Source organism: Malania oleifera, chromosome 10 (assembly GCF_029873635.1).
Source record: "Malania oleifera isolate guangnan ecotype guangnan chromosome 10, ASM2987363v1, whole genome shotgun sequence".
In the NCBI taxonomy this organism is placed as follows: Eukaryota; Viridiplantae; Streptophyta; class Magnoliopsida; order Santalales; family Ximeniaceae; genus Malania; species Malania oleifera.
Genome location: NC_080426.1, coordinates 28,441,374 through 28,465,122, shown reverse-complemented (window position 1 = coordinate 28,465,122; position 23,749 = coordinate 28,441,374). Strand labels below are relative to the sequence as shown.

At 36.0% G+C, this 23,749-nt stretch overlaps 1 protein-coding gene across 1 annotated transcript in view; it reads right to left on the bottom strand.

Moving 5' to 3' along the window:
• LOC131166806 (DNA gyrase subunit A, chloroplastic/mitochondrial) overlaps nt 1-23,749 on the bottom strand; it is an 82,377-nt gene that overhangs the window by 3,108 nt on the left and 55,520 nt on the right. The window contains exons 18-26 of the mRNA XM_058125392.1: nt 14,281-14,406; nt 14,020-14,177; nt 12,858-12,939; nt 12,607-12,771; nt 12,438-12,539; nt 6,609-6,745; nt 6,119-6,239; nt 5,957-6,011; nt 5,751-5,850 (exon numbers count right to left, since the gene is read on the bottom strand). Coding sequence (XP_057981375.1) covers nt 5,751-5,850; nt 5,957-6,011; nt 6,119-6,239; nt 6,609-6,745; nt 12,438-12,539; nt 12,607-12,771; nt 12,858-12,939; nt 14,020-14,177; nt 14,281-14,406 — 1,046 coding nt within the window. The remainder of the gene's footprint in view (nt 1-5,750; nt 5,851-5,956; nt 6,012-6,118; nt 6,240-6,608; nt 6,746-12,437; nt 12,540-12,606; nt 12,772-12,857; nt 12,940-14,019; nt 14,178-14,280; nt 14,407-23,749) is intronic.

Genomic DNA, 23,749 nt, shown 5'->3' with positions numbered 1-23,749 from the left:
ATTAAGTAGCAAAGCAGAAATCCAAAGGAAACTATACAGCAGATTAAAAGCCCACACGATGTCAAGTGTAGCGAGGACGCCCAGTGGTAAAAATAATGAAGCATTAAATGAGGAAGTACAATGATTTCCATTTCAAGAACACTGCAAAGGCTTTGAGTGATCAGGATTGGCAGTCAAATGTAAGATTTGGCACCAAAAACGGGCAGTCTTTGAACAGGAACAGTAGGGCTGTCACCAAGACTATACTGATCCAGGCAAAAGGATTGGACAAAAAGGAGGAGCCAAAAAATACATAAAAAATGAGAAATTTTTTTACACTTGGAAAAAAATACTCTGGGAAAGTAGAGCTGAAATTAGCATGACATGATAAAATAGGATAAAAATATGATTAGTAGTTAAAATAAAAATATAAATTCAATACAAAAAAAATAAATAAATTTCTTTCCGTATACTTTTTTTTATTACAACACAACAATCCATAAGAATAAGCACCAGACTAATCAAAGATACCAAGAAAAAAGATACGTTGATAAGAAAAAATTGGATAAACCCATTGCAAGACATCAATGGATGACTGAAAATAGAGACGAAAATCATTATGTTTTCTTGATTCTAAAAATATTTTATCGCCCATATGTTGTAGAGAATTGAGACAGTACTATATGAAAAGCTTAGGAATATCTCATAAATGCATGGATTCAGCTCGGAAAAGCAACATAGTTTACCTGGCAGCAAATGAACACATCATCAACAGCAGAAGGCAAGTTGCTTGGCATGATGACAATGGCCTTAAGAATGTGAAGATGACAAAAAATCAATAGTGGCATGAGAAGGCACCAAGATATTGTCCACGTGCCCCCACTACCTATGATACCTGTAATATGCTCTACAACAGCAACAACAACAATAAACCAAGCCTTAAGTCCCACTATGCAGGGTTGGCTACATGAATCCTTTTCCAACAAGTTGGCAATTTCCTCCAATAATATAAGGACTATTAAATCTTTATCATTAACTCATTCCAAGTTTTAGATCTCTACCCCAACACATTCTACTGCCATTGACAATAACCAGCTCAACTTACCAAAAATATGCCAAAAATATGTTTCACTTTTTAACTTTATAGCACTCATCCACCTTAGCGTTCTCATTTTGACAACTTTTACTTTTGAATATGTTTTTTCTTAATTGCCCATTTTTCAATGGCAACAATATTGATGATACAGGAGCGAGGGAATTCTCAAAGAGTCAGAGATGGTTGCAACAGTCACTAGGATGGTGGCAACCCAAAACCAAAGTCCAGCCCATAGCCCCTTGAGCTTATGTCAACAACTCTGAAAGTATTTCATGTTTTAACTTCCCTTTAGCCAAAGAGTTCTTGACTTACAAGGTCGCAAATTTTAATTAACTAAAATGTTGAGGCTACAAAATTATCGAAATTTCAACCTTCAAGTCAATGATTTCAATTTTAGTTTTAAAAAATTATGGAAATAAATAGTAAAGCTGGAATTCTTTATGAATTTAGAAATTTTTAATAAACAAAATAATGCAAAATTTCAGAACTAAAATATTATAAATAAAATACATCAATGACCTGCATGTGATGTATGAGCTGCGACACAGTAATATAATAATCATATTAGACATTAAATTAACATAAATTAAATTCATAAATAAATTTAGTTTTACATCATTTATTTTACAAACAAAGATAATTTTCACCTAAATGGTCAAATAAAATGTTGAAACTAATATAAAATTTAAATTTTTATACAATTTCAATATAATAGATATCCTTGTTTGTAATAACATTTAGTTTTAATAAATAAAAAAAGATTAATTAAGACAGGAATTTCAATTTGGGCTTTGAATATCAGATTTTAAATTGAAAGAAATTTTATTTAGTTAAAATTATGACAAATTTCCTAAAATTTTTGAGATCTCAATAAAGTTTGGATGATTCATCGAAATTTTGATGGAAAACTTGTAAGAAGGAAACCAACTGCCATTTCGATTTTGAAGTTGGTGGAATTTGAAAATATTGAGGGATATTGACAAGTTCATGAAAGTTTAATGCAGTGGTCCTCAATCTTGGTTTCATCTCTCTGTCTTGGGGCCCCTTCAATTAAAAAATCACCATATATCTACCATGTCCTTTATGCTTATCCCTTGCCACCCTTTTGTCACTCACTCGTTAAATCCTTATGCCTCAAGCCACAAGTATTCAAACTAAAGAGGTATTGAGTCTCTCAGAACCGCATCTCCAACAAGAAAGGGTGATGATAAAAACCAGCCTAGGAAGAAGTTTCTGTAAAGCACTGGGTCAGTGCTCCTTCCAATCGAATCAAACCAAGAACCAATCTACTAAAGACAAGGCAGGATTCTCCCCAAACTACAATGTGAACAACACCTCTGACTGGCAGATCCAGCAAAGAGTTCTTGAAAAAGTCCAGGATGTTCCTCTGCAGTATCGCTTCCATCTCCACCTCTCTCATAGGGAATAAAAACCGCCAACACCCAAGGACAACTTCATTTCTTCCTTCTGTTCATTTTGATACAGGCTTCTCAGCCAGAAACTTACTAGAGCAGCAGACCAGGGACTTCTTGCAGGATTTTCAGGATTTTCAGAACGAACGGGAAAAGAAGGCTCATCTTGCTTTTGTGGATGACACCATTATTTATTGTGGAGTAGAGTTGAATGAAATTTTAAATATGAAATGCATCTTGCTATTTTAAAAGTGTTTCCCCTATCTGTTTTACAGTAAGCCAATGCATATTTATCCAGAAGTGTGGAATTATACATAGTAGGACATATCAAATATGCATCAGAGCTATGTGAATCTAATTGATTGGTCCATGAGGCAAATTGTGAGTGACCAAAATTAAGGTGGCAGTTTGATAATAACCTAAAAAAACCCATGAAGAGTGAACACATATATGTTTTTGTCCTTAAGAAACATTAAGTTCAGAGCAAATAAAAAACTTGGTTTTTAAAGAATCTCCCTGGGAGATGGGATGCAGGAAAGTTTCTGGCAAACATTCAGGGTTCAGTGAGTTGTAAATTAGGTTCACTTAGCTGATTCTTGAGAGCCAAATTTAAGGAAAATCTATTTAAGAACCAATTGCAGAAGATTTCCAAAAGAAATTTGTTGAGTGGAAAAGGAGTTATCTGCAAAATAGGGGAAGCAGATTCTTTAAGTAGCACACTTTCAAATCTGCAAGTCTACTTTATGTCCCTCTTCCAAGACCAAGCTTGGTTGCAAAGAGACATGAGGATATGCAAAAGGGGTTCCTATGGGAGTGGAACAGTATAAGAGACGAGTTCAAGTATCACCTTAATAAGTGAAAGGTAGTGACAACATCTAAATCTAGGAGGTCTAGGAATCAAGTTCCTCATTCATTTTAATAAAACCCTTCCTGGGAAACTTAGCTAAAGAAAAGAGTGGATTAGAAAGGCCGGAGGAATTTCTGATGAAATTCCCTGATTTGTGCAAACTTAGCTAAAGAAAAGAGTGCTCTAAAACCAATCTAGTGCATATAGGTGATGAAATGGCATGCCACATGATCAAGACCGGGAACTAGATTCTATCTCAAATTTCTTCACTTTTGTAAAAGAATATGGCCAATGTAGGTACTAGGTAGAGAATAGAAATTAGATGGAAACCAGCTAAAAGGCGCAACTTTAGACTGAATTTTTTTTTTTATAACTAAATTGAAAGGTGGACTAGAATAATGGAAAATTTCCTTGAAAGGCAGTCTTGGAACATGGAGGCCCAACCAAAGTCAACTCTGGGCTCAGAAGCAACTCAGGAAAAATGTTGATTATTGACAATTTTCAAAAGGGAGGAAATCTTGATACTTTTTAAAGCTGAGGGTGAATCTGCTTTAACCATCTATTTCTTTTTCCTTTTTTTTTTTTTCCAGGTTAACATTCTTTTTCTTGGTTGTTAGTGGGCTAAGGAATTGTCGGATATCGCTCCCTCCACATTCAACATCTCAAGAGTGAGCGTTCATTCAGTTTATAGATAATTGTGGTCTTACATGGAAATTAGGACTGGTACAGAAAAGAGGGAAAAAGTAAATTTCTGTGTGCCATAGTTTTTTGTTTCAGTAAAGAAAATTCATTAAACGACATCAAGGGTATGCCACACAAGTACATACAACTAAAGGAAATCACCATCCATTGCAGGGTGTCATAAAAGTCGAGAATTACGAGAGTGTCATTAAAAACACCCAGTATAAGCTTGTCACACTAGCAATCCAGTGGTCTTTAAATTCAAAAGTTCTCCTATATCTTTTCCTCCACAAACCAAAAATGGCAAAGGGAACGAGAGACAAAGCTTTGTCCTTTCCTTGCAGGATCTGATACCTTTGCAGTCCCATAACTCTTATTCTATTCTTCTGGCGATAACCCACCACTGCCTGACCATAGAAGGGGCCAAGTACAAAAAGTTCCTGGTCCAGGAGCAGTGCAAGAGGATGTTATCCACAGATTCAGCATTACTCAAACACAAGAAGCACCAATTAACAAGGGGCAGTCCCCTTTTTTGCAGGTTATCAAAGTAAGACTAAGAATACAAGAGTTGCCTCCCACGCCAAGAAAGCAACCTTTGTGGGGGCTGCTAATTTCCAGATGATTTTCAAGGGGAAGTTGCTGCTGATTGCAACCAAGGGAGTGAGATTCTTATAATAAGATCAGACCATAAATCTACCATTTTTATCCAGGCCCCACATGGGATCAATAGTATTCTATATTGAAATTTGCAAAGCTGCCATATAAATCTGCAATATGGGGAATTTTCCAATGGAAGACATTTCAAGGGAACATTCTAAAAGTTCTTTTATACTGTAATTTGAAGGTTCCAACCGATTAGAGCATCCTTATTGAGGTCAAATTGAAAATGGAAGGAAATTTTAAACTGAGGGGATATTGGCTGCACCAAATGTCAGGCCAAAAGAAATCATCATTGAGAACTGATATGGAAGAAATCATCCCAACCTTTCCTGGTGAATTTCCAAAATCCAACCCCAAAAGCTCCTCTTCCAACTCTAATGGACCAACCATTATGCTAAAGTTCATATTTTGAAGTGATGATTCCCCTCTAGAAGTGTGGCCCTTTCCTTCATGAAACACCAAAGCTATCTCCCAAGAAGGGCTTTGTTGAAAGTAGAGAAACTTAAGCCCTAAGCCTCCATTTCAAATAGGAAGTTAACAGCCTAATATTTGTGCATTATTTTAAAACCAACGTAGTGCATATTCTTAATATATCTGAATCTACAAATCAAAACAAAAGAAAAAAAAAGGTAAAATATCATATTCATATCAGAGCAAACCTCTACAAACCACAATGTCTAATGCCAACATTTTAAACAATCAAAGATATTTCAGTCAACTGTAATCAATTTCCCTTATTAATTCCCAAGTCCTGCACTTCTGTTACTGTTCATACAACGAGTTCAGAGCAAACAGTTTCCAGCATGACACAACCGTAAAACATTAATCAAAAACTAATATCTTCCAATGAGGAAAACAGTGAGTACTCCTGCCATCACAAATTCAAATGAGCCAACTAAATTCAAATAATAAGTAGCCATATCGTAAAATCTGAAGTCATTCAAATCTAAATAAACAAAACATTCCTTTCATGAATTAACTTCTCCCGAGTAAAAGCAAAAATTTTCAGTAGGAAACCCTATATAGTACAAAATATAGAAGAATAAACCAACAATAAAAGTTTGCTCATCCTCACCTTGCGTAACGTGACTGTATAGAAATGTCACGAACCTTAATTCTATTTACTGTCCCACTTTGGCTTACTAGAAGCACTTGTTCATCGCTTTCACCATCTTCTGTTAAATACACGCAGGAGCATGATTTTAAGCATGATTTAAGAATTAAACAAAGCTCAAATTATTGCCAAAAAACTACCTCTATGCACTGAAATTATAAGATTACCTGCCAACGAGAATCCAACCACAAACACAGCAGCCAAGCGATCCTCTAATGAAAACTGAGATAGAGAGCAGAAAAATGTTATCGTAGAAATAAATCAATATGAACAAAATAACATCTCAACTGATTTTGTGAATAAGAAAAGTATCACAATATCCAACATACCTTGTAGCCTATTAAACCAACCCTGTTCAAAGATGATAGGCGGAAACTGCTGAGGGGAACGCGCTTCCCAAAACCACTCTCTGACACAAATAGCAACCACGGACCACTGGAACCCTTTTCACTGTTCCAAGATATGAGGAAAATGATATTCAAGCGTATAATAGAAAAACTGCTTTAAAATAAACCAGTAGCACTAGAATACAATGCCAAAAAGTGGGAAGGTTTTGAAGATGAAAACAAGTGCAAAGGCAAGCCTAACAACATCAAAGACAATTTTTCAAAGGCACAGCCAGGTTCCTTACAAGGAACCACAAAGACAGATAGATTACTCACCTTTAGCAAATTGGACAGTGAGATAAGGCTAAAATTCCATTCAAGTGTGATACAGCAATGAACATATAACTATACAAATCGGAGCAGAGTTTATACTACTATTTCTAATAAAACACAATAAAGTGGAAAGCATCCAATAAAATGGCTACTAAATTACCCTCTTTGGGAAGATGCTGATGCCCTTTCCAAGTCTTTCCAGATGGCTGCAGGTATTATATCCATGCATGCCATTTTGTCCCCTTCTTTTAGCCTCATGGCAACAGAACCCCTTGTATTTCTTCCTAGCGCTCGAACCTGAGCTCACGATGACCAAGAAAGTAATGAGAAAATTGGTTAAAGTTGTTAGATTACCACTTTACCTAAATGCTTATGCTATTAGGTTGTGGGCCAACAATGTATATCAAGCTTTAACACTCCCCCGCATGTGTAGCCCAACAGCATTGAGAAAGATAAACACACAATAAATAACACCCATGATGGGGGACACAATAATATTTTTTAAACACACACAATAAATGGAGGCAACAAGACTAGAACCTAGGACCTCCTGGTAATCAGCTCAAACACCATGTTAGATTACCACTTTACCTAAAAGCTTAAGCTAATGGTTGTGGGCCAACAATGTATATCAAGCTTTAACAAAAAGAAACATACATAGGAAGCTTCAATATATTGAGAACAGTATCATAATAAAAATTACCAGGGGTCACATAAACATGTTGTAAGGATCACAAGAAACAATTAAACAAGGGAATCTTCAATTTTTTTCTCACAGAAGGTGTGATATAAATCAGCAACTTTACCATTAAAAAAAATTTTAAAAACAGAATAGGTCAAGATATGAAACTATCCTACATTTATAAGAAAAATGTTCGTATTCATATTGATGCAAGCAATATCAATACCTGACCATCTTGCATGGTCCTTAAAACTTATGAGCCCTACATAAATATTTTGCTTCATACTGTGGCGCAACTTAGGCCATATAGTGCTTGGACAAGGAAGAATCTTTGTGGTAGTGGAATAAGGAGGATCATGTGCATCTTAGAAGGATATTGATCCACCTCACCTGGTCAAGAAATATCTCTCTAAGAAAATGGATTATCATCAACTCTTTTTCTAACTCAACTAACCTGTCGTGAGTTGGCCAAACTTGGCCCGAACTATCAGAGTGCCCGAGTTGACCCACTTATTGTAGCATTCATAAAATTCATGCTATTTGCACATTTTCAAGCCTTGGCACCTCGCATAGAAGGGGACCGAATGCACAAACCATAAGAAAATTATGAATATTTCATAAAAGGTTCTGACTTCCCTATAGAATTGCCATGTAATAAATATCCAGCGCAGAACAGCTTCACTATGGCTTTCTGGGAAACAAATGGGAAGTTGTCAAAAAGCATGTTTGCATGTGATGATTTTTTAAGATTTCTATGCAATAGGGGACTTTGTGGACAGCCTTAAACAACCTCTGTAGTTGTGGACCTAAAATGGTGGTGCCACCAATATCAAATATTTCAATCCTATTGGCCTTGATGAGATTGCCTACTAGCTCATTCCATAAATGCTCGCTTCTGGGATGAAAAAGGTGATGAGAGAAGTTATTTATCCATATCAATTTGCTGTAATTGAATGGCAACAAATCCGGATGCTGCTTTTGTTACAAATAAAGTGGTTGACACCCACATAAAGAGTGAAGACATGGGATTATCTACAAGCTAGACATCAAGAGAGTCTTCACCCATGTTTCGTGGGACTTCCTCCTATATATAATGGATAAACGGGTTTTGGTGAGAAATGGTGCAGACGGACTAAAAAGTGCATCTCTTCCCTAAGCTTTTCAGCCATTGTAAATCGCAACCCAGAGGCTTCTTCAAATCTATCAAAGGTCATAGGCAGGGAATCCTCTCTCAACCTTGTTGTTTATCTTAATCATGGAGATCCTTAGTGTAATATTGGTCTACACCATTATCATCTACCTTATTAAGGGCTTTGGTGAGAAAGAGGTATCAGAGTGAATGCCTGAAAATTTTGCACAAACTTTTGTTGATGATAACATGAACTTTTGTGGGGCGTCAATTGAGCATATTGTCGATTTAAGTTGACACATTGATGACACATTGGGATTCTCCTTTTTTCCCTGGGTTGGAGGGAAGGGGGCTTGAAAATTTTAAGGAAAAAACCAGCTGCTTGGAAGAGCAAATCCTTTTTGAGGGAGGAAGACTACCTGTCACTAACAGTATAATGGCCAATCTGCCCGTGTACTTCTATGCCCCTCTTTCCCATCCCTAGATCAGTGCAAAGAGTATGGAGCACACCCCAAAAGAGATTAGTGTGCAGTAATTTCGGGGATGAGGTTAAGTACAACTTAGCTAAGTGGTAGTTAAATAATTTTTGAAACTTGGGGCTTGGAAAGTAAATCTCTCACCAACTTCAATAAATCCCTTCTCATTTCTTAGTAAGTGCATTTGGTGCTTCATGGTTGAAAAGAAGAACTTAAGGAGTAAGATTGTAGCTTCCAAGTATGGGCTTCAAGCTAATGAGTGGATAACGAAAGATGTTCGAAAGACTTATGATATAGGAATGTAGGATTGTGGAAATGGATAGGATGGGGAGATGAAATCTGGCACAATGTGGCTCTTTTTAATGGAAGACACGATTCTCTCCTTCGCCATGACACTCGATGCAAGGAACAACCTCTAAAATTCCAATTTCCACAGCTAATCCACTTGCTAACAAAAATAATGTTAGTGGAAAATACATCACTCACACAAATAAAAATGATTTGGAACATAATAATACCTTAATTTTGTTATCTTTCAAATATATGAATTCAATTCAACATTACTCGCTATTGAAAACTCAAGGCCCGTTTAGTTAATATGGCATTAAAAAAGATGAAAAGTGGGAAATCTATAGGACCAGATAAAATCTAATTCAAGTTTGGAAATGTTTAGGGGATAAAGGAATTTTTTGGTTAACATCTATTCAATAATGTTATAAACCAATAAAACGTCAGAAGAATGGAGGAAAAGTACGTTAGTACCTCTATATAAAAACAAAGCGACATTCAAAACTATAACCTATTGCGGAATTAAGATTATGAACTATCGTGGAATTGAAGATAGAATAAGATTAGAAACAAAGATTTCAAAAAATCAATTTGATTTTATGCCTGGGAGATCAACAATAGAAACTATTTATCTTTTAAGTAGTTTAATGGAAAATTTTAGGGAAAAGGAGGACTTGTATAAATGAGTTTCTAAGGGAAGCTGTTGCAACCCATCTGGGCTCATTGGAGGTGGTCAGACACTAGATTTTGTAAAGGCTTCTGTACAGATCTGCTAGTATAAAACTCCCAATCAAAAAGCTAACATCCCCTAATTATTGAACGCCTAGTGCTGGCAAATGAGGGCATCTTCGTCACATGCTAGCTTGAAGAAAGAAGAGTAAATAGTGCTGAGCTGGGACTTGCCACACCAAGTATCATTCATAAGGAACATACATTTCCCGTTCCCTACTTGAAAGTAAACAAGAGAAGTATTTCTCCCATCCTCTCCTAGTGTACCTCCACTCCAAACACCTGTACCTTGGGCTTCCTTCAACCCTTTTGAGGCCCAGCCATCATGATGGAGGCCATACTTGGTAGCAATGACTACCTCCAGAAGTGATTCTTCTATCATGAATCTCTAAAGCCATTTCCTCAAAAGGGCGTTATTGAAAATGTAGCCATCCACAACTTCATTTGTAATTAAAGCGGCATTCATTAGACCTAGAAAAATGGATAAAAATCCATTGATCCGAACCGAATCCAACATACTTAAACTGATTCACAACTGATCCGCACATTAAATGAACCGAATATGGTTTGAACTTTTTTTATCCGCCTCTAAATGAGTCGATTGGCAGATTTAGGATTATATCCGATGGATAACCATCTATCCGCTGACAACTAATAATCCCATATGTCCATGTATATTAGGCATCAATTTAATTAGAATAACCTCTATTTGCCAATGCCTAGTCCCACACTGCCAACTCTTGCAAACTAGGAATCAATTTAATTAGCATAACCTCTATTGGTCAATGCTTAGTCCCAAACTGCCAACTCTTGCACTATTGTATATGCCTCTGAGTCTGCTCCATGCCCACATTCAAACTCAAGCCCAAATACTCAATTTTCTCGTGATCAAAACAAAATCTGCTAATTCATGTCCTGAAAAATTTTTAAAAATGTATATAATTTTGTGATTGGTTATTAAATGTTAACAATTACCAAATTATATATTTTTAAAAAAAAAACTTCAAGTTCATTGGATGGTAAAAAAAATTATATTATGGATGAAAATGACAGATTATCCGCCATCCACCACGGATTATCAAATCTGAACTGCCATAAATCCGCAACTTAATAGAGTCGGATATGGATTGTAATATTCTCACCCGATAATCCACCTAAACCGCCATGGATTATTCGGTCCAATCTGCTTCGCCAGGTCTAGAATCCATGATCTGTCTACCTGCAACAAAGGCATGTTGGTGTTTCCCAATAAATTCTGAAATTGCACATTTGTCCCTAGCTGCAAGGACCTTGAAAAGGAATTTGTACAAGCTGCCACCTAGGATGATTGGGCGTATTGAAAACTTTGGAAAAAAATGGCCAGTCAAAAGCCCAACTTCCTCTTTAATGGTGTTAAACTCACTCCATCAAAAACACAAGTGGAACATTGCATTAAAAACGGCCTTGATCACCACAAGTGGATTTCCAATAATCTGAAGCAGTTCTATGGGTAACTGTTTGGGAATCAATTAGGAAGGATGGAAGGATTTCTTCACTCTAATAGGAAGAATGGAAGGATTTCTTCACTCTAATCCATGTTGAGAACAACACCTTCCTTTCAGCATGAGTGTTGGTGCGATCTATCCCCCCTAAGCTTTCAATTCCCTACAATCTTTAACCTCACCTGTAACAAAGATGCTTTGGAAAATTCCATCAACGGGCATCCTAGAACACCCCTTTTTGCTCGAAGTGCTCATGTCAAGAGCATGATGCTGTCGCTGAATTTTATGGCTGCCTCTATATAAACTTCCCCAGTAGGATAATTCTGAACGTGCCCTAATGGAAGCTCACTAGAAAAGGTTACTTCATGGTCAGCTCCTTCAACAAGCAGCTGGACAGGTGCTCGGAGGCCAGACCTGATTTCCCTTGGAAAGCCATTTGGGAAACTCTTGCACCAACCAAAGTTGCTAATCTTGCTTGGGAGGCAGCTTTCGGGAAGATTCTTATACTCGGAAATGTTCAGAGAAGGGGTTTCACCTTGGTCAACAAATGCTTTCTCTGCAAAGTTAATGCTGAAACTGTTGTCCACCATCTGCTCCGCTGCCCCTAGGCCACTCAATATGTGAGAAAGAAAATTCAGGCTTGAAAGGGTATCCAAAACTACCTCTTCCTTGACCCCTCTCACCGTCTTTCAAGTTACGTGGAGATAAAGAAATGCCAGAGCTCATGAAGCAACTGCTAGTTCTCTCACAATCCAATGGGACAGATAGCTCTTATGCTTTCCTCCTGGTTTAGTGAGCAGTAAATGCTGGACACATTAAATTTTCAATCTCTTGGATTCACTGTCACTGCTAATTGGTTTCTTTTGTTTTTATTTATTTTTTCTCTCCTCTGCTTGTAAATGGGTGGAACATGCTTGGTTCCCTTTTAATGAATTCTCTTTTTTCCAATCAAAAAATAAATATATATTTTCATAATAATACATGTAATAAAAAAAATATTTATTTAAAATCAATGATTTGCATTGGAAATTTTTATTTAAAATTTTATTAAAAAAGTTCACCTTAATCTTCATAGAAGTACATAAACTTTTGCATATGGATTTCTAATTTCAATATATATATATATATATATATATTCTCTTGCAGCTGAAACAGCATTTGAAAAGATGACATATATGATGATAAGCACAACAAGAGAACTTACAATCTCGCAAGAACTCAGAATAACCATTCCATTTTGTGAAGCCATGGCAACAACATCATCATTTGTGCAAAGACGAACCCATTTTAGCTCATCACCAGGAACCTGTCAAGTTCATTAATGAGGCATTTCTGGGAACACCAAAACAATAGGAGGAAAGAAGATGACAAACCAATTGAATTGCTATGATTCCTGTCGATCTGATTGATGAGAACGAATTCAAAGATACTTTCTTGATGTAGCCATTTCCTGTAAGCATTAGAAGATACTGATCTTCAGAAAATCCGCTCACAGGAATGACAGAAGTTATTCTCTCACCATCAGATAATGATAAAACCTGGTTTAACATAAAAAATGATGAAGAAAACAATTAGGCAGACTAAAAATGCTCCTGAAAAGCAGGGGACAGAAAAAACTGCATACCTGGACCAGTGGTGTACCAGCAGCAGCTCGAGTGCATTCTGGAATTTTAAACGCACGAGCTGAGTACACTATTCCCTTATCACTGCAAAATTAGCTCATCGTCAGCTCATACCACTATCAAAATAGCTGTGTTACAAAAAAATATACAGAGTACAGTGGAAGTTCCCCCAAAAAATCATGAAATTAGAAATAATTAGATGCACAGTTTATTTTCATCTAAATACAGATGACCAAACAAATTTCCAGAGGCAAAAGCAAGGAAACAATCACATCATTCCAAAGGCTTATAAGCTTTTTAGGGTGGATTCCAATCTAAAGCTTGATAAACATTTAGCATATACAGTATTAAGGCTTAGTATACACTTTTGGCCCACAACCAAATAGTTAAAGCTTTTGGGAACAAGTGGCAACTTAACAGAATATCAGAGCCCTGGTTAGCACTTAGCAGGAGGTACCAAGGACAATTCTTGTTGGCTGAATTATCCTTGTTAGATGTTCTTATTCCCTTGAGGTGCCTTTACATACATTGTTGACCTTAACATAATGTTAAAATATTGTTTACACACCGTTAAAAAACCTAGAAATGCAGAGATAGAGGACCTCAATTAGTGACAGCCATAAAAAGACTGAATAAGCGTGGTTGAGGAGATAATAGTCACAGCCATGGGATGCAATCACCTCAGCCCTACAGGTGAAGTCTTCATAATACCTTAAAGCCAGACTGAATAAGTGTGGCTCATGTAACACAAAGGGAAAGTGTATCTTTTACAGTACCAATGTTCCTATAACCAACAGCTGCAGTGCTTGAAATGAATTCAGTAAAAATCGTCAACATGAGATGATAACCAAAGATGATCAATCAATAGAGGATTCTGACTAAAATAAAGGTTCAAAACCTGAAAATATATATAAATAAATGTTATATGTATAAATTATGGAATATATATATATACTTGCATGCATTTGCAACCCCTAACAAAGAGTTTTCGAGAAAGTTAAAAGGAAAAATACGTCAAATAGAACAATCAGAACTGAAGGGGAAACTGAATTTTATCATGGAAGTAAATTATAAATAGCTGAAATAAAGAAAGAGTATGATAACAGACATTACAAATAAGGAAGTCTGACATCTTGTCCAACGATGGAGATAAATTATATGTACCTGAAATAAAGAATATGATCATGGGTATGACAAACAAGGAAGTCTGACATCATATCATTTACTCTCAATTTGCCAACAGATTTTCCAATTGTTCCGCGATTTTGAAGATTAAAGGTGTTAGGCTTCATCCGCTTAACATAACCCTTCTCACTAAATGCCTGAAATTACAACAAGAAACAGTGAATGAATGTCAACACCACTTGAATAACAGACCATAAAAAGGGAACAGATCTCATTTAAAACAGTGCTTCATTAAAGTACCAGTAACATTTCTTCATTTGGAATAACATCAATTTCTTCGAATTGAGCACCATCAGAATCCTCCAGCATTGAACGCCTTGGGGTAGAAAACTTATTCTTTAATTCAGTTGCTTCTTGTTCTATTAGCTAAATGGTGAAAGGAGATGAGTGACAAACTCACAAGCTAAAAAAGCATTACAACAAGAAATCAAATGCAGTCTTCTAACAAATTACATAAATAATAGGAAAATAGGACAGATTCAAATGGAGAATAAAAAACATTCTAATCAGTACAAGAATAAAATATCTCTTGGCATTACAGCGATAAAAAAGATAGCGTTATCGTAGTACTTAAGAAAAAATTGAAAAAAAATAGGGTTCTTTCCACAAGGAGAGACATAACAAAGGTTCCAAGCTGTGGTGCATTGAAAAAATATTCAATTGAAAAGAACAGTACAGACAGTACACCAACAAAGAAAGAACTTGTCAGCAATAGAAAAGGATGTTTCACAACGAAATGCTTGCAATGTAAACACTGTTGGCAACATATTTTTTCCCTCGGTTGTATTTTATGCTAGCAACAAACAGGCCATAACCAGTTCAAAAAATTGACAAATTCTTTTAACAATTTGACAAACAACAAAAAGGACTTGAAACAATGAGACATTAGATCTTGATAACTATAACAAATACCAAAAAGCCTTCTTACTGCACCCCAGCTGCCTCTTAAACAGAATCAATGTAGCTTGGTATGAATGCATGTTTGAGGCAGCTAAAAACTAATTGAACCTCACAAGCCACAATAGTGCCACTGTGAAGGAACACCAAGAACGAACAATATCTTTTGTGATTGTGGGATACCTTTTAATAAAAAGGATGATTCTCGTTGTGATGCTCCCCATCCTTCCTCTGAGCTCACAACCATGGCAGATCTTCTTTCGCTGATTAACCTAACCTTGGAATACTACTTGACCTCTCCTCTTCACCCCTTCCTCCATCCACTCTCTCCTTTTCTGGCTGCAAACCCTAGATCTCTTTTCCCCTCTTTCTTTCTTCCACCCAACTTTGATTCCTCGACTTTCTCTCACTGTTCAGACTTCCTTTCCTTTAGCTTTCAACCATGGCCAATGCAAAACAAGCAGGGATGGTTGAGAGAAAGACCTTTAACCTGGTTATTGAAGGCGAGAGCACCAACATCATCAAGCTCAAGGAATACTGAAAAGTTAGATAAATGTCCATTTTCCTGGAGCTCAAAGGAGTTTGTCTAGTTCATAATTTGCTTGGAAGACTTCGGGGTAGACGACTAGACACGTGCTCATTCGCGAGTGTTGTCGGAAAGAATAGCCGAACCTATAAATTTGAATCCCTTGGGCCAAAGATAGTCAGCCAAAGCACTTCTCCTCCATTGAAAAGGGGGTGGGCTTTGGCAATTCGAACATGGGGCCTTCTCCCTTTGGTCTCCCAGCCAAAAGACTTTTACAACAGCCCAGCCCAACTCCTTCAAGCCATTCAAACTCCATGAAGGTTCGAACAAGACAGCAGAAAAGGTGGATTGCTTTGGGGAGTAGTCTCCCTCTGCAAGACCCTCCCTCTTTGTTAACAGAAACTCGTGCTGTAGAGGACAATCCAGAACCAGAACACCAAAATAGGCACAAACTAACTCTAAAAAATCTTTTGGCAGCAACCAAAAATTTGACACCACCAATAGGGAGTTTAAAAACTTGGGATGTTCAGTAAACTATGATAAAATGAAAGGATGCTCAGATATGGCAGAAGCAAGAAGAAGCTGGGGTTACATTGTTAAAACATGTCAAGAAAACTCATATCTTGGAATGTGAGGGGGCTAAACAACAAATCTAAAAGAATTTTAATCAAGTCCTTTCTCAAAGATTGGAGCATCGATATTGTTTTCTTGCAAGGAACCAAGGTGGAGACAATGAATCAGCTCTTAGTAAGAGATATATGGGGCCTAGATGCATGTGGCTGATCTCCATTAATACTAAGGGTAGTGCAGGAGGAATTCTTATTTGGTGGAATCTTAATGCTGTGAAGTTGCAGAATGATTCAATTCAGGTCTCGTGTTTGCTTAAAATTCTGTATAACTTTTTGTGGGTTCTCACTCCCAAAACTAGAGCCTCCTTCCTAGGCCCATCTCGGAATTCACATTGACACAGAGGGATTAAATCGGGGAAGACCCTTTTTCAATTCAAGAACATGTGGCCAAAGCACAATGGCTTTGGCGACCTCAAACTCTGGTGGACCATGCTTCATATAAAGGGGGAAGTTAGTTATGTGTCAGCATCAAAGCTGAAGGGGTTGAAAAGATAAAGGTGTGGAACAAAAGCACCTTGGAAATATCCATGCAATAAAGACTACTATTCTAATGGTATCAAGGATCATGAGCAGGGGCAGCATCAATGATCTGCAGCCATGGTAGAAATAAGAAGAAAAAGAAGAGAGGAAGGAAGGGAGGAGAGAGGAGATACCAGGGGGAACTTACACTCACAACTAAATTAAAATTGAACATCAACCATGGTTTTAAATAACGGCCGTTACGTAACGTAACGGCCGATACGTAACGTAAATCAAGGGCTCCGAAACCGATCCGGGCCGATAATGCGGTTCGGAAAAAATTCACAGCCGTAACGGCCGTTACGTCTCCGTAACGGTCCGTAACAGCCGTTACCCCTACGTTACACTCCGTAACAGTCCGTTACGGACCGTTACATACCGACAACTTGCAGAATCTGCTTTCTGCTGCGCAGCGTTCCTTTCCCCCTTTCCCGAGTCCCAAGCACCCATCTACCATTCAATCTACCTAAATCTAACATTCAAAGAACAAAAATACTTACTTGCAGTTTTGTTGGCCGAGCCGCTGAAGCTATAAGAAGGCTTCACGCCTTCACTCCTTTGAAGCCTGAGTTACTCATCTTCGCAGCCTTCGTTTCCTGAATCCTGAACCTAACAAAGTTCTTCGAAGCTTGAGAGTGGCCGAAGGCAGCTTTATCCGCCACCGCCAGTCGTCGCACTCGCCGCCACCAGCCAGCCCTCTACCAGTCATCAGCGTCGTCACACTCGCAGCCACCAGCCAGCCCTCCGCCAGTCGTCGCACGAAGCTTCGAGGCTTCGAGGCTCCTCCATCCTCCGAGTCGCCTCCCCTCTCTCGGTCTCACTCAGAGTCTCAGACTCTCTGCCCTCTGCTCATCTCGCGTATGAGATAAGCTTTATTTCAATAACACTCAACACCCACAACCACATCTTAAATATTTTATTATGTTTTTTTTTAAAATTATAATTTATTGTAAGTAATGTTTGTTAAATTGAATTAAAAAAAAAAAAGAGTAATTTAATAGAGTAAAAAGCTTTAAAATTTCAGATTCATTTAATATGCAAATTGGTTCCTAAACAATTTAAGCATGTCATATTCTGTTTTGATTAACATACTTTTATTCATTCTTTACGTATTCTTTCTTTCCTTTTGGTTTCATTGCATATAAAATATATATTATTTTAAAATAAATGACTATGACATGGCATTCCAAAAATATGGAGTGGACAATTTCTCATGTTCTATTTCTATGCTATTTTATATTTGTGAGTAAAACAACATTTTGCATAATTATTTCCCCTAACAGCATTTTTTTTGTTGTAAATTATTATATTCATATACAATATCAATTTCATTTATATGGTATCGCATTAACATTTTTTGAAAGCTGACACCGTTAGAAATAGACTAATAGTATTATGGTTACAGACTTCCAAGATACAACATTAGTACAAAAAATACTCTTTTCTAGTCTTATGCCTTGCCTATAGATGCAGCTCTTGTTTTTTTTTTCTTTTCAAAGATCAGAAATATCCCACATCTTAAACTTTTTATTATGTTTTTTTTTTAATTATAATTTGTTGTAAATTATGTTTGTTAAATTGAATTAAAAAAAGAGTAATTTAATAGAGTAAAAAATCAAAAAATAGTAATAATTATGTAAAATAAAATTTTCTTAATTTATAAATATTTTAATTGTCTTATATTTTTTAAAAGGTAATTAGGAAAATTTAGTTTTATCACATATTTCCTATTTATAAATATTTTTTAAGTTTTAAAATATCATTTTGACGTTAAATTTAAAATTAGGTAAAATAAATCGTTACATGATCAATTTTTTGTTTTTCAGTTATCAAATAAAGTAAAAATTGATAACTTAATAAAAAACATTTTAACCTAATAGTTAATATATTAATAATTCAGATTTTTGCTAATTACTAGTTTACTACTGGAATTTGTAGAAAAAATTTATTTTAATCCATAAACTGAGAAAATGCTTAAAAAATTAAATAGAAAATTTATACTGTACGGATCTCTATTAGTGATGCTGTGATGTATATAAAAGTAGAGCAAGTTTTTTCCACCTTTAAAATTACAATGTTAATTTCTTATAGTTATAAATAAAAATAAAATCAAGTTAAAAAAATAATGAAAATACCTTTTTAAAGATAAAGGAATATATTTTTTTGTAATAAAAAATCTCATATTTTAATCCATATACTGAGAAAATGTTTAAAAAATTAAATAGTCAATTTGTAATGTATGGATCTCTATTTGTGATGCTATGATGTATATGAAAGTAGAGCAAAAATCTTTTTCACCTGTTAATTTCTTATAGTTATAAATGAAAATAAAATCAAGCTATAAAAAATAATGAAAATATCTTTTTAAAGATAAAGGAATATATTTTTTTTGTAATAAAATATCTAATATTTTATAATTTTGTTTATTTATATATAAAAATAATAAACATTACTTATTATTTTTAATCAAATATTATACTTATTTTTACGTAATAAGTATTTAAAATTAGGACTATTTAGTACTTATTATTTAATATTTACTAAATTACTAATTATATTATTCCTGTCATTGTAGGAAGGTTGTAACTGTGTATTTTCTTTATATTTTGTGTAGAGATCATCAAATTAAGTCTATCAATATGTCACGTGATAGAGGAAATGAAAACTTACCTAGTGAAGATATTGGATGGCATTTTGGTACTGCGGTAGACGGTAATAGACATGTTATTATGTGTAAGTTATGTGGGAAGATAATCAAAGGGGGCATTACACGCTTGAAACAACACTTGGCACATAAAAAGGGTCAAGTAGCTAGATGCTCAAATGTGACCACACAAGTAAGAGAACAAATGATGAAACATCTACAACAGTATGCTGAGAAGAAAAGAGATAAACAAAAAAGGCAAGAAGAAGCAGAAGCCCAAATTAGAGGAGATTTTGAGAATTTGAGCGATGAAGAAGACTTGGAAGAAGAAAGTATGAGATTTGCTCGACAAGAAAGCATGCGATCACAACAACAATGGGAAGAGAGACAAAGATTTCGAGCAAGAACAACTGGAAGGGGTAATATTTATGAAGAGGGAGGTGGCTCTGGCAGTGGTGCTACCAGTGGTTTCAATAGAGCAGGAGCTCGATCTTATAGTGGTCGAGAAGCTGGAGGTAGTGGACGACAATGGATCAATCCTGATGCCCCTGAAGCTAGACTAAAGGCAATGGATCCTATTTTAGAAAGAAGCAAGAGTGCGAAACAACCAAAACTCAACACAAAGTTACTGAAAGGTTTAAGAAGTAAATTAGAAAAAGCGGTTGGAAAATTCCTAATTTATAATCGGATTCCAGCGAATGTAGCTGACTCTCCATTTATGCAGCCTATGCTTGATATTGCTGTAGAGTTTGGAAAGGGGGTGAAGGGTCCATCACCCTATGAGATATCTGAAATTTATTTGGAGCAAGAGTATCAAGAAATGAAAAATTATATAGCTTCTTTTGCTGGAATTTGGAAGGAAAGAGGTGTAACACTTATGTGTGATGGTTGGTCAGGACCAACTAGAAAACACATTATAAACTTTTTAGTTTATTGCGATAGAGGCACCGTGTTTCATAAATCAGTTGATGCCTCTGATGTGCCAAGCAGAACAGCTGAATATTATTTCAGGTAATTTTCTAATTTTAATTGTATATGCAAATAGTATTATGGACTTGCATGTTTTTAATTAAATAGTAGTAATTATTGAATTTATAATTTCATTTCAGATTAATGGATGAGGTGGTTGAAGAAATTGGAGAAGAGAATGTTGTCCAAGTAGTGACTGATAATGAAGCTGCAATGAAGGCAGGAGGAAAATTATTAATGCAGAAGAGGCCCAATCTCTATTGGACAGCATGTGCAGCTCATTGCATAGACCTTATTCTTGAAGATATTGGTAAGAAAAGTAACGTGAAGAAGGTCTTAGAAGATGCAAGAACAATAACCTCATTTATTTACAACCACACATGGACAGTGAATTTCATGAAGAAATTCACAAATAATAAAGAGTTACTTCGCCCTGCCATCACTCGATTTGCCACAAATTTCATTGCTTTGGAGACTATTGTCAGGCATAAACAAGCACTAAGGGAAATGTTTACATTTGATGCTTGGAAAAACTCAAGGTTTGGAATGGCAAAATCAGGCCCAGCATATGATTCAAAGAAAATTATCTTAGGCAAAGAGTTTTGGCAAAAGGCCTCTGATATAATTAAAGTGCAAGAACCCTTGGTGAAAGTTCTTAAATTGGTTGATGGTGATGAAAAACCAACCATGGGCTTCATATACGAGGCAATTGATAGGGCGAAGTTGGCCATTCAAAAAGATTGCCGGTTTTACAAAGACTATTGGAAAATTATTGACAACCGGTGAAGTTTTCAGTTGCACCAAGATTTGCACGCTGCTGGTAAGTGTAAATCAAATACAATTTCTTATTATTTTAACTTTTAAATTATGCATGGTTGCATTAGAAAACTATTGATTAATATGTTTCTAAATTTAATTGTAGGGTATTTTTTGAACCCATAATTTCTTTATGGTGCCCCACCCTCTCCTGAAGTTGCTAGAGAAGTCATGGATGGAGTTAAAAAAGTGATAACCAAGTTGGTACCCGATATAGATACTCAAATTCGGGCTATTAATCAAGTAAGTATTGGTTCCATTAAATTGAATAATGAATTGTTCTAGTATTTAATAATACTTTTAAGAATAATTATTAATATATCTAATTAATTAATTATATTTCACAATCATCCTTTTTTAGTTGTTGCTATATCGAGATAAGCAGGAGACTTTTGGAACCCCGTTGGCTCAAAGGGCAGTAAAACAAACAAATCCTAGTAAATATGGCTATATAGCTAAATAATAGAGAATTACTCTATTTTCTCTCTTTGTGTTCAAATTTGACTTTTGAAATACGCTATACTAACATAAAACTCTTTTTAATTATTCATGCAGCTGAATGGTGGATTCATTATGGCTTGTGTGCTCCTGAGCTCCAAAGAATAGCAATTAAAGTTCTTAGCCAGACCACATCAGCTTCGAACTGTGAGCGTAATTGGAGCACCTTTAGCCTCATCCATACGAAAACAAGAAATAGATTAAAGTACATGAGACTACAAAAACTTGTTTTCGTACATTACAACATGAGGTTAAAGTTAAGACGTACAATGAGAAGAAGCCAACGAGAAATTGAAGAGGGTTTCAATCCTATCAATTTGGACTACATTTTCGAAGAAGATGATCCTTTAAGTCAATGGTTAGAGGAGAGAGAGACACCACTACTCGACGGTCAGGACAATTCAAATTGGTTAAATGAAGAGGTTGGTGGTACTACAGAAGGAGGTGATCAACCACCAATAAACGCGCATGATGATTCAAGTTCAAGTCCTGAACGCACACAAAGTGATGACAATCTTGGTTTAAGCCCACCAAGTGATGATGATGGTAATAGTGGTGCTGGAGCTGGGGTTGGGGGGGGGTGGCAGTGGTGGTGGTGGAGGCGGCGGTGTAGAATATAATTATGGATATGATACAGGGACATCATTTGGAAAGGATATATATCCTTCTGATCCTTATGGACTACATGACATACCTGAAAATTATGACTTGAGTATTCCTCCAGGGAACCAATCTTCACAACCCAGGAGAAGGAGTGCTCGTGGTGACCCTAGCGATTCTACTGAAGATTCATATGGTGTGGTTCGTAGTTTTGGCGACTTTGGTTTAGATGGTTCATCATCACAATCATATGGATCTCATCCAGCATATCCACATTATGCATCTCGTGACTCACATTTTTATCCCAGTGGAATAGGAATCTCAGGATCTAGTGAGTCTTCTTCTACACACTACCCAGAGCCAGCCCCTGCCCCAACTTATAGACATTATTCAGGAGAATTTTCATCACCAGTACATTTTCAAGAGCAACAACAAAATGACGCAAACTTGGGTTCATTTAACTATGTATTTCCACAAGGATGGGGAGATAATTTCCCATCCCAATCTCAAGATACAGATGCAAATTATGAAGACCCTCCACGTCATTCTTTTTGGTGGTGACATGTGTTATGTTATAAATTTATAATATTGTATTCATGTATTTTCAACTATTTATTGATATTTGATATTAATCACTTTTTAAATTCATGTATATGTAATCACTGTAATGTGTATATTGAGTATTAAGTCTATTGAGTATTGATTCATTTTTAGTAACTTTATGACTTTAATTAATTGATTCTTACATTTCTACATCTTTTTACTCATTAAACTAATGTAAACTATAAAAAAATATGCTTTTTTTTGTAAACAGCGCACTAAAATTAATATAAAAATCATAATGCCTATTAAAAAGCATTTGTAGGGTGAATGAAAGCCTGCAAAATTCATTAAAAATCATGTATTAATGGATTTCATGCTTATTTTTTAATTTTGGCATGGTTGTGCATGTGTGAAAAAAATTCACGACCGTTACGCCCGCTTCCCGTTACGTAACACGCGCGTCTCCCGCGACCCGCTACACCCGCGACCGTTTCGCGACGTTACCCGCGACCGCGATTTCGAACCATGACATCAACTGTCTGCACCAGGAAGAACTTTCGCACACTACTAATAAGAAAGCCTCTATAAATGAAATTTCACATATATCCCTAAAACAACATGAATTACAAACAAACCCCTAAATTACACAAATATTGCAAATATTATGTTGGGCGACGAAAAAACATAATATCCAAAAAGTAAAAGTTGCCGAGATGAGAATGCTTAGATGGATGAGTGATATAACATTGAAAGATAAATTAAGGAATGAACATATTCGTGGTAAGTTAGGTGTAGCTCCTATAAAAAAATAAGGGAGGAATGACTCAGATGGTATGGACACTTGCAATATAGGCCACATAGTGCACCTGTGAGGAAGAGTGAGTTAGTTACTGTGGGGAGCAGTAGAAGGGATAGGGGTAGACCTAAAATAAGTTGGGAAGAGATAGCAAATAAGGATTTAATATCCCTGAATCTATCAAAAGAAACGGTCCATGATCGGATATGGCGGAAAAGGATTCATATAACAGACCCCACCTAGTGGGACTAAGGCTTGGTTTTGTTGTTGTT